Below are 15,876 nucleotides of genomic sequence, written 5' to 3' on the forward strand. Positions count from 1 at the left end.
AAGCATCACCCATTGAAAATAGAGCGGTGCTACTCTGCTGCTCAAAGTTGCTCTCTCCAAGTGACTGTTAGGTCAAATTAACATTTTCATTTTTTTCAATTTTTTTATTCATATTTTTTTATCATTTTAAAATAACTTTTTTTAAAAAAAATCAATATACTAATAGTCACTTCTTTAACTATTAAATAAAGAAAAAATTAAAAATAAAACAAAATACATGAGATGTCAAAATGAGGAGGCAAGTTGAGTGGTCAAAATAACATTTTTCTTGAAAATATATAGACATAGCATATTTTATGATTTTACTTAATAAAAATCATTTCTTTTTTTTTTTAAAAACAAAGTCATACAGACTTAGATTAGGACATGCAAGCAATGTTTTCCATTTCAGTCGAGACATTGAAACAAGATATTTCAAAACCGATACCGTTTTAGAATAGTTTATATATAAAAAAATATATATAAATTATATTTCAAAATAATAGTCTATATATAAACAAATTATATGTAAATATATACATAAATTATAAATAGTCTAGTTTAAATTGGGGGTTAAAAAATGAGCTTGCAGTTGGAAGAAATGAAAAAAAATAAAAAAGTAACGGCCGAAATATAAATCGGTACGGGCTGAAACAACCGAAATTCTGACCGGTACGAAAGTATACTCTTCTCTGTAATGGCTATGCTACAGAAACGAAATATTTCGACCACATTGACTGGCACGATACAAAATTCAAAACTTTGCGTGCAAACCCTATATTGACAATTTGAAATATATATATATATATTGTAGCGTCCTCGACTCCCACGTGTTATTTTTATGGAGTTCGTGACACTGAGATGTTGACTACACGGATCACGCACCCCAACGACCAATGCTCAGAGTGTGTACAATATGCAATAAATGTACAAAATAATATTCACAGTGGATAAATAAAAAGGTATTTCTTTATTAAGTATCAGAATTATTCAAAAACAGTAAAATAACTTTACAAGAATTATACAGTCATCCGACAGATAAATTAAAGACATGAAATAACATAAGGGAAACAAATCTCATAACGCTGAACAATATCTCAGCAACTCAGACCTCCGGCGGAGCTGATCCATCAGGTTCATACTCGGGCTCTGCGTCAGACTCTATGGCACCATAAGACGGAACTGAAGGATAAAACACCACAATGAGATTATGACATCTCAGCAAGTAATTAACTAAAACAACATCTAAGAGATTTAAAACACATTAATATAATCACACGTTCTCATACGGACAAATATGCAGAAAAACAAACCACATTTTTTTTCCAAAAATACACTTTTAATACTCACGCCAAAAATTCTATTTTTTGGCCCAATCATAATCATTATTACAAAATTAGGCATGCACCACGGTCTCCCCTATGGACTGTCTGCACACCCTGGCTCTCATCGTCACATCACGGGTAACGTCCGTGCATGAGACTTCGTAACGAGCGATGCCCAATTCCGCGCCCAATGCGTACATGACCAAGCATCCTTTAACCTTGCTAGCCAAAAGGTCACGGAATCGGTAAGAGAGCGTTGTCGTCTCATCAGTTCCCTTCGTCGCCCTGCGACAACTCAGAGGACGTCACGTCAGTCTGTTACGCTCCCAATTGACCAGAGGAGCTCCACCGAGATAATGTCTCATCTCGGCTTGGGTCGTAATACACACGCACCCACATAATCAGTCACAATTCTAAACAGACAACGTGACATCACAACACAATTTATTAAAAACAATAAATATGCATTTCAACAATTTATTGGAATACATTTAAATATCTCATTTACAAATTCACACTAATTACAAAAAATACAATTTACAACCAACTACATGCGTAATCCCGTCCTCCAATCCGGCTCGAGGCTCAACATCAATACCAACAACAATTAATCACAACCTAACACTTTAACGGCCCAAGGCCCAATTTCCAACAACCAACAATTTACAAATAAATAACAATTATAAAGTCAATTTAAATCACTTGAGTCGGGTTTGAAAATTACATACTTGAAGATGGAAATAAATTTGGAAGATCAAGTGAAAGGGGCGTTGCTTAAGGTGGCGGCACAGCGGCGTCAACAATGATTTCAAGAATAAAACAATGGCTTTTCTAGTGGATTTTCTCTCAAATGAATTCGATCTAAGAAAAAGGATGAGAAACTCAACTCACGGCAAGTTCCAACAATTCACCAAAATAAACCGATTGAAATTCCACAATTTTAGAACAAAACAAAGCATGACCAAACTTCAAGCTCTTGGATTTACCAACAAAATCACAGATCAAAACTCAAACACCAAAAGATGAAATAGCTTGAATGAGAGAAAGAGGATGAGGATCTCGGAAGATTTTATTTGAGGAAATCTGTGGACTATAAATAGACCGAATGTGGTGGTTTGAGGAGCTGTGTCGCTCGGGTAGATGATGAGCAAAAACGACCATAAGCCATGGAGGAGAGGAAGGCTAAGGCGTGGACGTGTGGCACGACAGCTGGACAACATAACTCGAAGCTCATTACCGGTCGACACGGAGCTGCTCACGGTGGAAGGTGGTGGTGGCCGTGAGGAGCGGCAGCTCGACATCAAGGCTTCGGAGCCTCTACCGAATGACACGAAAAAGAAAGAAGGAAGAAGGAGGTGGAAGCGAAGGTGGTGGTGGCTTGATGTGGGTGAAATATGTGGCTTAAGATCCGATTGGAGGAGAGGCTGGCGTCGGCAGCAAATGGTATAAGAAGAAGCTGGAAGAAGAAAAGAAGAAGGAAGAAGAAAGTGGTGCATGGCACAAAGGAGAAAGTGATGGAACCCTAAGTTCCATCCAAAACGGTGCCGTTCCACTAAGGGGAAGCTGGGTTGACACTTAACGCACCGCTAAGGGGAAGCTGGGCTTTGCTTGCACACGGGCTGGTTCCACACACACACGGGTTGGGCGTTCCAGCCAAACGGGTTGGGTCAAAACCGAATAGGCTGGGTTTAATTAAAACACACACACACACTCAGCCCAATTAAAAATAAAACACTACAATTAAAATAACACAAATAAAATAACATAAATAAATAGTAAGGAATTAAAACTCAAAATAAAAACACACTAAAATAAATTTACAATATCAAAATAAAATAACACACTTAAATATAATGAATTAAAAACACATGCAAAAATGTGGATCACACACACACACACACACACACATATATATATATATATATATCTCACATGAAAGCATATATTATTTGCAGTGGGTTCTACTTTTTTTAAAGAAATTGCATGAACTTGCACAGCCTAAACTTATATATAGTATTAAAAATCTTATGATCTTGATATATTTGAATTAAAAATATAATCATACTTTATTAAAGAGTTGTGTAAAAATTGTATATAACAGACGATGAATGCTATATACAATTTCAGGGTATGCAAACACTGTGTACTTTCTCAGAAAAATAATTGAGTCCATTATTAAAAAATAATTTTTTCATATGGCAGTGGGTCCTAGATTTACTTTGAAATGGTGCTTGCACACCTTAAAACTATAAAAAAAAATTATACTCATCATCCTTACACTACACATCACACATAATTTTTTTTTCTTACCAAATACGTAGTGTTTGGATGATGAGTAGAATAAATCAATTAGTTTATGAAGAATAAAATAACAAAAGTAAAAATAAATAAAAAATAAAAATAAGTGTGGTGTGTGAGGTGATGAGTAGCAAAGCTCAAACTATAAATATCATTTCTCATAACAATATATGTAACATTTTCTCATTCATAATATTGGATGATGTTTTTTAGAATAACGGTTTATACAAGTTTCGAGTATATAAATTTTGTGTAGACCTTTTGTAAAAAATGGATATATTATATATATATATATATATATATATATATATATATTTTGGTGGAACCATCTTTTCTACAAAGGGTCTTCGCAAAATTTACATCCCTAAGATTTGTACATAGTATTACTTTCAATACAGATTAAAATTTGAGCAATCATTTATAAACAAAAATTACTTTAAACTTATCAACTTATGTGAATAACTATTGATAAAATTTAAGATGAAATAATATTTGTTGTAAATATTGTATAATCTCAATGAGTAATGCTATTATAGCCCATAATTTATATCACTCGCTTTGCTCTTGATGTGACACCAAAATATGGTGCAACGTATCTTATTAAAAAGATTTATATTCAAAACAAAATGTTGTTTGAAAATATAAAAATATGAAGACTAAAACCATAGATTACATATAACCTTTTATGTTTGTATTTTTAAATTTTTTAATAAGTCATATTACAGCACATTGTAGTGTCACTTTAATAGGATAAAGTAAATGATATAAATTAGGAGGTATGGTAGCGTTACTCAATCTCAAGATACTCACATTTTTTTATTAGTTGAGATAATTTAACATCTTACTATTCCTGCAATATTTGATTAAGAGAAATGCTATTATGCAACTTGAAGTATATCGATAGAGTTGTCCCATTGACGTGTCATGGCCGCAATGTGGTTTCACACGACTTAGTTAAAAAATTAAAGATACAAACATAAAAGGTAGACAAATTTTAGGGTTTCAGCCTTTTTTTTTTTTTTTTTTTTTTTTTTCGTGTTTTCGGACTCTAGTTTCTTTTAGATATATGTTTTTACATTTTTATAATTTTTAAATAAGGCATGTGGAGCCAAATAATAGTGTCACATCAATTGAGCAACTCCAAAGGTAGAGTAGCAAGGCTCTTTGATTAAACAAAGAATTTATAAAGAAATATCTGGGCATTGGGCACGTTGTGTTTGTCAAAAATCACGAATCTACTAGTACACAAAAAAACACAACTCTATATAAAAAACATTACCTTAATTCACATCAAATATAGGCACTAATAAATCCACCCCAGTAGGGGTGGGCGGCGAGGCACTACTTTGTGTCCACCGCCCCACCCCCGCATGGGTGGTGTGGGCAACCCCACCCGCACAATGCGGGGGCGAGTTGGGCCTAAACCTATCCCCATCCGCACCCCAACCTGAGATTAAGCCTAGCCCAAGACATACATACACATTAAAAAAATTTGTTACCAAAATGAAGTTGTTTTGATAAAATTTTTTATTTTTTTTTAAAGCAACAACGTCGTTTTGGAGGAGGTTTAGGGGATGTTTGGAGGATTAGATGATATGAAAATTTTATAAATAGTAGTAAGATGATTTTTGAATAGTAATATGATAGTTTGAGTTTTGAAAAATGAGAGATAAAAGTTGAATAACAAATATTATAAAGTTAAAAAATATTTTTTGAATATAATTTTTGTTTTAGAATTTGAAAAAGTTGAATTGTTTTTTATTTAAAAATTTTAAAAAGTTGTAATGATCAATTTGAAAAAATCATAATGATTAGTTTGAAAGAATTTGTGATTGAATAATATTTGCAAATGAAATGAGATGATATGAGATTGGATAAGATGGGATATGTTACCAAGCATCCCTTAATTTAACCCTAACCCCCCTCCTCCCCTTGAGTCTGACTCTCTCTTCCCCCCTCCCTATCTCTCTCCTCAAATTCCTCTCTGCTCTCAGCCTTGCCACGTCGCCACTGACACCTCTCCCTAGTCTCTCTCTCTCTCTCTCTCTCTCTCTCTCTCCCCCTCTTTTTGACTATTTCTTTGCAAATTTTTTTTTACTAGTTTGGGATTTTTTTTTGAATTTGTTGTGGATTCAATTTTTTTTTTGTATTTGTGATTTGTTTTTTATTTTTATTTTTTTTACAGTTGTAAAGTCGTAGGTGGGTGGTGGATGAGAGGGCAGACGGATCAGGGTCCACCCCCACCCCCTGAATCGGGATTAGGGGCCCATCCCAGTTGTGCGGGGGTGAGTTCCGAGAGAAAACTCCACCCTCCGCCCATGTGGGGGCGGGGTGCGGGAAGAGAGCAACCCTGCCTTCTAAGGTGCGGGTAACATCCCAACACCTTAACATTTTTCGGACAATATTTAAAGCCCACTCTCAATAAGTCTGGTGACAAAAAGTCATCAATAATTATAGGGTGGAATAGTACATTCATCTTACACGAACCATTCATATCATATGGGTTTAAAGGGACCCAGATCCTACTTCAGAGTGTACTAATTTGATCGAAAAAATCATATTTATAAGTTGGTGTGGTAAACATTCTTGATAACGCATATTTATATGTCCTAATTTAATTTAAAAGATAAAATTTAAAATCTAAATCTTATAAATAAAATTTTACCATTTAAGTGACGTAAGTGATGTGCTCTACATACCGACTTAAGAATATAATAATTCATTTTATTGAAAAATTGTTAGATAATGTACAAGTTTTATACAGGTTTTTTGGAAAAAAAAATATTATAAAAAAAATATTTTTTATAAATTTATATTTTATCAAAAGTTCTATATAGAATTTACACAGTGTACAAATTACTTTCTATTCAACAGTTTTAAAATTACACTTAAGATGGTTTCCTGCTAGGCAGCCATCTATAATCCGACCATTCAACACCGTCGTGGGCTTTTCCGCTCGAGGAGGATGGTCCCTTCTTGTTCTTTCTTCTACTTTTGGATTTGAGATGTTTATTTTGGCCCAAGAAAGGCCCAGAATGAGGTCCAACTTAAATCGGTCGGATCCTATAGAATTTGGTCCCTTCTTTTGTAAAGAAAAGAAAAATCTGAAAAACTTCATCGTTCTGTGCTGTCTGTGTATGTCCGCGCACGCGTGCGAAGGGCCAGAGCATAGCAAAGCGGAGCGGAGTAATCTGAGTTGAACAAGAAGCAGGCTCCGCTCGTCGTTCTTAGTTATGAAGATGTGAAGCAGATCCGCATCGCTATCCGAACCGAACAACCTCGAACCCTATAATACCCAGAAAACTCTATCCCCAACAGAACATTAACATACCGTAGGTAAATTACTAAATGTTGAATTAAATATTTAGAAAAATTGTCCCTTTACTGTGTTATGTCGGTTCATTTTTCCTTTATTCGGTGTTTTCGAAAAAAAAATTGGACTTATTGTCTTTTGGTTTTGATTTTTTTAATCAAAGATCAGAGAACTTTTTCGTCGTGAGTGGATCATCATGGCCGTCGTTGAGAATGCTGCGGTGGAGTTGGTGTTGAGCGTGGGCTCCTCGAGCCGAAACTTGGAGATTCCTTTGCTGGAATCAGGGGGTGCAGCTGCGGCACCGACGTCATCATTGAACGGTTACGATCAGATCAACCACGGCCACGTGCGACACCTTATCGACCCGCAGAGCTTACAAAACAACGGGGAAGTCCCGATTCTGATGCATCATCACGATCAGCCGCTTTACGTTACTCCCACGGTGCACGTAAGCGGCGGCCAGATGCCCCAGACGAGCTTCGATGCGAAGATCGTGGCCCACCGATCCAACGAAAGGGATTTCGCGAGGAATGGGGACGCCATGACCGGCGGCGGAGAGAGCTTCAATCGGGACTTGAGGGAGTTACAGGAGCTGTTCTCGAAGCTGAACCCCATGGCCAAGGAGTTTGTGCCTCCGTCGCTAATTGGTTTGAATGATGGGTTCCACGCTAACAACTTGGCAATGTACGGCAACAACGGGAATGAGTTTATTAATGGCAACGCCGGCCGACGGGTATGTCTTATATATACATAAATATCATTTCCCTTTCTTGTCTTGTAGATCCTTTGTTTGGTGATCGAGATAATAATGGAAAAAATAACATAAAAATGATAGCTTTCTAGCTTTCTTGCAGGATAATTTGGTCTTTGAAGCATGATAATTCTTGGGTTTAGTTGGGTACAGAGTGTTTTTTTTCTTAGGTTCAAAACCCTAATAGGGTTTAGGTTTCCGGGTTTTAGTAATTAAATGTTTCATGGTCGGTGTTAGTCTCAGAGGAAGAATTATAATCAAGGGAAAAGGAGACCGAACACCAGGACAGGCTTGGCTCAGCGAGAGGAGTCCATTCGGAGGACTGTTTATGTGTCTGACATTGATCAACAGGTATAACAATAGGCGCTCTTGGTTGCCAGTTGTTATCTGTAGTTCGTGGTTTATGTCTGTGTTCAGTCTCTGTCTATGAGTAACAAGATTCATGTGTTGGTTTTTGGGACATAGGTCACAGAAGAGCAGCTTGCAGCTCTGTTTATCAACTGTGGAATGGTAATGGAACTTTTTCTACTTACGGTTTTGGCATAGGTTGGTTGAGATTTTGGTCTTGAACAAGTGCTTTTATGCTTGAAGGTTGTTGACTGCCGAATATGTGGTGACCCTAATTCTGTACTTCGTTTTGCCTTTATTGAGTTTACTGATGAAGGTAATGTGTAGTTATATTGTGCATAGTTAAAAGTTCTCTGAGTGGTGATGAATTGTGATGACTACTCAATCAATGGCTCTGTTCATTGTGCAGAAAGTGCAAGGGCTGCTTTAGATCTGTCGGGGACGATGCTTGGATTCTACCCTGTGAGGGTGCTGCCTTCTAAAACAGCTATTGCACCGGTTAACCCAACTTTTTTGCCTAGGGTGAGGGAGCCTACCTATTCTAAAGATTGCATTTTTTGTTATCCGCAATTGCTTTATTTTGTATTGATTTGATTGGTTCTTACGATTTCAGACAGAAGATGAACGTGAGATATGTGCAAGAACTATCTATTGTACAAATATTGACAAGAAGGTTATCTTTTGTTGTTGTCTATTATTGAATATGGTCCATGGTGTGCCTGCAAGATCATCTTTATCAGAACTTTTTTTGGTTCATTTTGCACAGGTTTCTCAAGCTGATGTCAAACTCTTTTTTGAATCAGTCTGTGGAGAGGTTTGTGATCATCCCTCTGATATAATTCTGAAATTTTATTTCTTGTTGATGGATTACTATTTACAAGAAATTCACTATGGGGGCGATAACCTGTTTTTTTTAATGCAGGTTTTTCGCCTGAGGCTACTAGGGGACTACAACCATTCCACTCGTATTGCTTTTGTTGAGTTTCTTATGGTAATTGCTCCTTTTTTCTTTATTACTGCATGCTGAATCTTTTTTGTTTTTCATGCATAGTTTTGTTCCTTTAAAGTATCTAGATTTGTAAGAAATGAAGAGTTTTCAAATGACCAGTACTTGGAAAGAAGGTTAGATCCTAGGCCAAATCCTGTTAACGTTGAGAAAAATTTCTCTTGTGGACAGTAAGGATTGTACTGACTAATGTGATTGAGAAATCCGTAAGGGCTACTTCGATAGCAGAGATTGCTACTCCCTTATGCTGATTATGTTAGATTGGAATGAGATAGTTCAAACTATGTTCATGGGCCTTTTTTTTTTTTTTTTTATATTCTGTATAACTTTTGCTGGTTTTGAGGCTGGTGTTTATATTTTAATGATAATAATCTTTGAGTAATTTGGACTTATAAAAAAAAAAAAAATCTTTTGAGTAATTTGGGATTGAATTGATAAATTCTTCTATATGGATTTAAACCTCCTTCTTTAATTATAGCTGCCTAGAATAAGGTTTGTCAACAGTTGTATTCGTGGATTGGATGTAGTTGTATTTAGTAAAATCAAGGAATAGTAGAAATTGGTGATTAACAATTTTTGTTTTTTGGCATATGCTATCAATGTCTCAATCTATAGTCTGTATTGATAATTTCTGCCATGGTGATATTATCCACAATCATATAACTTAAAAGGATACCCTTAACTCTTAATGAGACGGTCTCATGCTAAGGTACTAACAGTTGTAGGATGTGTTGATTGAACTCCCAGAGCTAGAACAATGAGGACATGCTCTTTATTCAATAGAATATTTCCCTTCAGCAGATTTGCATTGTATTGTTACTAATTTACTTATTGCATATTACTCATAAAAAAATTATATTTGACACATATATGGGGTAAAACTATGGATTTGATTAGTCCAATAAGTCATTAGTAGTGGGTCATAGATATAGATATGAGACGAGTTTTGCGCCATTTATAGCGGTGTGTAGATTCAGACCCAGAAGAGTGTACCAACAAGAAAGTGTATTCAGATTTGATAAATTGGGTGGACTGACAAGAAAAACTATAATTGGTGCTTTGGTTCAGAAATGAGGTAGACAGGAGGTAAAATGTAATGGTGTGTCCAATATTGAAACATCTTGATCATTGCTTGTTGCACAAACAAGAAGTTATGAGCCACTTAGGTCTCGTTTGGCTACGTAGTTTAGATGAGATGAGAGTTTTGTTAAAAGTTGAATAAAATATTATTATAATATAATTTTTTAATATAATGTTTATTTTGGGATTTGAAAAAGTTGAATTGTTTATTATATTTTGTGTTGAAGTTTAGGAAAGTTGTAATGATTATATGAGATGAGATAGTTTGGTTTTGTGTAACCAAACTCTTTGAGTTGGCAAGATATGAGCCACTTTGGCTGACATGAGTTCATATGCTCACTTTGTTTTTCCACAAAAGACTACTACCCCTGGATTGATCCCTACTGTGGCGCACTTTTGTCTAGAGTGACATTATTTTTTTTTTGTAAATATTAAACCAATGAAAATTATATTTCTTTACTTGAACAAAAGAACATTTTTATTCGCTGCACTATTTTATCAACCTCCCTGTAATATAAAATGTCTTTATGATATTTAGATGGCAAATGTGATCTGTTGCGCTGGCTGTAGTGGTGCCCTATTTGAGAAGACCAAATGCCTTGCGAGACTTGTCAGGAGAGATGACATAATGGGTTCCAGGATGGGGTTTCTAGGACTACATAATTGTAAACATGCTCAACTTTATAGTGGAGGACTTGGGCCCAAGGTTGTTTAACAAGACCACTTGGTTACAGTGTTCGTACAAAGGCTCAGCTTTATAATTTTAAGTCATGTTGCACATTTCCGAGATTGTCTGCCCTGTATGACTGATGACCATAAAATTTAATTATTTAAGTGGGTTTAGGTCACATACAATGTCTCATCTCAGTTTTCATTGACCTCTGTTGGTAGCTGCAATGTATGGCAATATAAACTTCAATATATCACCTGCAGGCTGAAAGTGCAATTGCTGCTCTCAACTGTAGTGGTGTGATTCTGGGTTCCCTGCCTATAAGGTCTTGTTGTTTGCTCTTTCATTCCCAAACCCGAAATTCATTTTTTTGGAGATGTTTTGTAGTATATAACTCTTTCCTTTATGTATTGAATTGATTTTTGGTGTCTTGCACATTCAGGGTAAGCCCATCGAAGACGCCTGTCCGCCCGCGTGCTCCTCGTCCTCCAATACATTGAACTCCTTTGGCTCCCCAGACTGATTAACCATTCCAGTTTATCTATATTCAAACACACACACACAACATGTAAAGATGTTTTCCATCCCTGGTTGGTCTATTTAAATATCGCGCCGTGCATCGATGCTGTGCCAGCTTTTGTCATCATAGGGATCATGTCATGTTTATCCTAGCATATATAGAGTTGGACAGAACCTTGGAGTCTCTGGAAGATGTTATGTATACTGCACTGAGGTTTCTGACTCATGGATTGGGTTGTTCCCAAGATTAATCACTACACTGAGGTTTCTGACTCAAGTAGACCCCATCTATAGCATCTTTGTGACACTAATGAAGTGGTCCTTTTGTTATGCAAAGTTGTAGTTTCCACTACAGGTATTTCAAAGATAGCTTGCGAGGGTCCATGCTGCGAGCGCAGATAACACAGAACACACTAGTCGCTAGTCTATCGTTTTTTTATCTTACGCAACAAGCTATTCTGAATGGAGAATTATTTCATCTGCACCAAGATTTCTGCAAAAGTGGTCGTTAATGCGTCGCACACTTTCTCATGAGTTGAACATTTTACCGAACTTTTTGCTGATCAAAGACCGCCAAATCAGCATGTAACTTACTCTTTGTAGAAAATTTGCTGATCAAAGACCGCCAGTTCTCTTCTAAATGCAATGCATGTTTTAACTGTTAATTCTGTCTTCCAGCATATTGGTAGTGGATTTTGATGACTTGGGGATATTATGTGACCACTTCCTATGCTATTAAACCAAAACATAATAGCAACGAGAGAATGCTGTCGAATCATACATCCTTATAACATGAGGTCTATTAGGGGTGGTAGTGTAGAATCAGCCACACCTTCAAATTCTGCCACATGCATGTTGATTTAGCTCTGTGACATGGAACCTTATTGCCCTTCATATCAGCGTGTAAGAAAGGCTTAATGGTATGGTCCATCTCCATGGTTTCCACTTTCCCATCAATGAGCACCTCAAGTAGTTCATAAAGATTTATAATTTTATGGCGTATGTAACATATCAATCAGATAATAGAACTCAAAAAAATAAAAATAAAAACTAATTGCGAATTGCGATAGCATTCAGTTTAATGTATAAAAAGGATAAAAAATTATATTCATTATCTCTATACATCACACATAATTTTTTAATTTTTAACTTTTTTCTCATATGAAATGTGTAGTGTATGGATGATGAGTATAAGAATTCAATTAGTTTAAGAAGAATAAAATTAAAATAAATTAAAATAAATGTGATGTATGGTGTATGTGGATGATGACTAGCAAAACTCATAAGGATATAGTCCGGTTTTGATACAAGCTAGAGAGTTGTAGGGATAAAGGTAAATTGATCTATATCCACCAAGAAAAAGAAAAATCTTCAAGGAATTTATTAAAAACCACAATTCATGACAAAAAGAAAAAAAAGGGTAAAAGAACATGCCTTTAGTGTTGGGTTAGCCTGATAAAGATAGCGAAATAAGTGCGAAAGGGTTTGGCTCGACTTCCTTCTAAAATTGCTGCTCCAATGAAAAGAGAAGATACTCCATGCATGCACCTTTGCTCGGTACAACCCCTCAACTGGTTTGCGCTCACGAGCCATTCCATGAATTTTGAATTCTTTGTTTTGGGTTTTAATATGTTTTTAGTCTTTCTAATTATTTTCTATATATACGATAAATGGAACATTAAAAAAAGCTACAACCTAAGAAGTAAAATCCAAATTGATTAATTCTTAAGACTATTTATTAATTCTCCCATGCGCCTTCGTAATTAAATAATTACTCTCGAACTAGTTTGGCAGTTTGCCCATTAGAGGGGGGATTTCTTTTCATCTTTTTTTTCCTTTTTTTTTTTCTTTTTTTTTGGGGGGTGACAAAAAGATAATTACTTTGATAGCTGTAGATGTCACTCGTGGGTCCAACACCTAAACTCTCTAAGGTGTGATTTGAGTAATTCTATTTATTATTTTAATTTTCATCATTTTTTTATTGTTCTATAATGTGACATTAGATGATTAAAAATTATTTATTATATTTTACTTATAAACTTATCATTTAATAACACATCATGAAATAATAAGAGGATGATAAAAATTAAACGATGAATAAATTTTTTCTTTTTCTTTTTATAAAGCAAAAAAGAACAAAGGAAGCCTAATGGCCCCGGTCCCCTTGTACATTTGAGCGGGGAACTCGCTAAAGATCTTAAATCACTCTCGAGGATTTTGTAGCCAATATGGGCCCCAAAAGATCAGTTAGCTCCATCCATCACCCATCGACCGTGTCCTCAAAATTAAATACCTTCTTTTTTTTGTTTTTTACACGCGTATGAGCAAGTGGACCACTTTTCAAAACAATACATACATACATATGTATATATGTATGAGAGTTATGATACAATCACTTTTATATATTTTTTTTATATTTTATTGATGTGATTGATTAAAATAGTTATTTTATTAAAAAAAATGACCAACCAATTATATCAATAAAGTGTGCAATAAATTCGTAAAAATTATCTACACAAAAATATATATATATATATGTATGTATATATGTATATATGTTCTTAGTCATACAGTACTTATGCCACCAGTTGGCTTTGCCACATTCTGTTCTGTCTTTTGCAACTTTTTGTCTTCTTTGTTGGTAGAAATAAGAAACCTCCCAAGAAGAATCCCACCGACGACTACCCCTATCCCACCATGGCTTTCCCTCCTCTTTTATACCCTAAAAAACCCCACCACAATTCATAGATGGCTTCTATATAGCCATCTAGAAGCCATAAAAACTCAGCTTCATCGATCTTATAATTCTATCCAAACATTCATGGGAAACTGTCTGTTTGGAGGCTTGGGAGATGTTGATCATGGAGTAGTCGAAGTGGTTACTTCCAACGGAGGTGTCATGGAATTTTACGCGCCAGTTTCCGTAGGCTACATCACCCAAGAATTCCCTGGCCACGGGATTTTCCGCAGCCATGATCTTTTCTGGAAACCGCTCTCTCCCCATGAAGAACTTGTCGCGGGACAGTCATACTATCTGCTCCCAGTCAACGACGACGTCGACAAGGACGACATGAGTCGACACGGCCAAATCGTCCGGAGAGGACACGTCCGATCCAACAGTAGCGTACCTGCGTCGTTGGCTGCCTCATATAGGATGTCGCTCGACTACCAAGGGTTGCTGAAGAGGTCGTACACGGATGTTTTCTCCAAGTACAACAATGGGCGATTCTGGAAAGTGAAGCTGGTGATTAGCCCAGAGCAGTTGGTGGAGATACTTTCACAAGAGGGTCGCACCCAAGAGTTGATAGAGAGCGTGAGGACCGTGGCAAAGTGTGGGAAGGGTGGTGTTTCGGATCTGGAATTTTCAGATCAATGGAGCCTCTCAAGCAGTTGGAATGCTTCCTCCAAGAAAGAAGCATTAGTAGACATGATTTAGTACGCGGTAGTAGAATTAAATATATCTCTTTTTTTTTTTTTTTTTTTCTTCTTCTTCTAGGTTTCCATATGAAAACTACCTCATATCTAGTCTTATCTATATATATATATGTAACTTAATGCAGCTAGCTTTGTCAAACTTCCAATATGAATTAGTTTCCATATGAAAACTAGCTCGTGTCTAGTCTTATCTATATATATGTAAGTTAATGCAGCTAGCTTTGTCAAACTTCCAACATGAATTTAATTTAATTTTTTGTCAGACTTTCATAGTTTATTTCAACGTTAATTATAAGAAAAATGAATACCGCTTGGATAGAGAGTTACCTCATCTCATCTAATTTCAATTAATAATTTCATTAATATTTACAAACCATTTCAACTCACCTCATCTAATCTTACTATCCAAATGGAAAATGATAATTTTCTATTAAAATAAGTCAATTTTTATCTTAAATAATCATTTTTTTATAAGTTTTGTTACAAATTAATAACTATTCACATCACACACTCATACCTATATATATATTTTTTAATAGAATATGAGAGTGTTTTCATAGGATGTGAGAGTTTTTTTTTATGAGGTTTGGAATGTGAGTTGATAAATAGTGACAAATAAAAAAAGTATTTTTTTTTAATTTTAGCCAAAGATGAAGCCCTGCACTGGGGGGGAGGCCCCAAGGCTCCGACGAAATATTTTTACTAGGTGTTACATACATGTTTGGAGGATGAGATAAGAATTTTGTATTTTGTTTGGAATTTGAAAAAGTTGAATTGAAATTTGAAAAAGTTGAATTGTTTATTATATTTTGTATGTAAATTTGAAAAAAATATAATGATGAGATGATATGAAATGAGAATTTTATATTTTGTCTTGTGCCCCAAACCAGCTTGACCGTGTGCCTCGTCATTTCCAACTTTTGACAATTTTGCTCATATAAGTTTACAATATGACTAATCTCTTATAAAAAATTAAGGGATGTATATTGTCATACTTTTTTTTTTATCATCATTAAATTAGCTTTTGGTCTCCAGTAATTTTTTTCTATTGTATTTAATTTGAAAAAAGTTATAATTAATTAATATCATATTATTTTTTTAAAAGTTTATAATTATCTGAATGAAATATATCTAACGAGAAAATTCACATTT

General features: G+C 35.3%; 2 protein-coding genes across 5 annotated transcripts; both read left to right on the forward strand.

The window, feature by feature from the left end:
- Window positions 1-6,684: 6,684 nt before the first annotated feature.
- Window positions 6,685-11,619, forward strand: LOC121237265 (polyadenylate-binding protein-interacting protein 12-like). 4 transcript variants are annotated; one of them, XM_041133938.1, is made up of 11 exons: window positions 6,685-6,938; window positions 7,079-7,648; window positions 7,904-8,017; window positions 8,132-8,176; window positions 8,258-8,330; window positions 8,424-8,536; window positions 8,628-8,687; window positions 8,781-8,828; window positions 8,937-9,005; window positions 11,034-11,095; window positions 11,213-11,619. In XM_041133938.1, exons 2-11 carry the CDS (start codon window positions 7,112-7,114, stop codon window positions 11,268-11,270), a joined length of 1,179 nt encoding a protein of 392 aa, XP_040989872.1. In that variant the 5' UTR covers window positions 6,685-6,938; window positions 7,079-7,111; the 3' UTR covers window positions 11,271-11,619. The 4 variants fall into 4 exon arrangements, 3 of the variants coding, with proteins under 3 accessions (XP_040989872.1, XP_040989874.1, XP_040989873.1); XR_005934890.1 differs by having other exon boundaries at window positions 6,692-6,938; window positions 10,992-11,095; window positions 11,213-11,318; XM_041133940.1 differs by having other exon boundaries at window positions 6,692-6,938; window positions 7,910-8,017.
- A 2,282-nt stretch (window positions 11,620-13,901) lies between these two features.
- LOC121237972 lies at window positions 13,902-14,912 on the forward strand. The gene is made up of 2 exons (XM_041134906.1): window positions 13,902-14,790; window positions 14,879-14,912. The coding sequence occupies exon 1, from the start codon at window positions 14,111-14,113 to the stop codon at window positions 14,723-14,725; it is 615 nt and encodes a 204-aa protein (XP_040990840.1). The 5' UTR covers window positions 13,902-14,110; the 3' UTR covers window positions 14,726-14,790; window positions 14,879-14,912.
- Window positions 14,913-15,876: the final 964 nt, after the last annotated feature.

Source organism: Juglans microcarpa x Juglans regia, chromosome 6S, assembly GCF_004785595.1.
Source record: "Juglans microcarpa x Juglans regia isolate MS1-56 chromosome 6S, Jm3101_v1.0, whole genome shotgun sequence".
In the NCBI taxonomy this organism is placed as follows: Eukaryota; Viridiplantae; Streptophyta; class Magnoliopsida; order Fagales; family Juglandaceae; genus Juglans; species Juglans microcarpa x Juglans regia.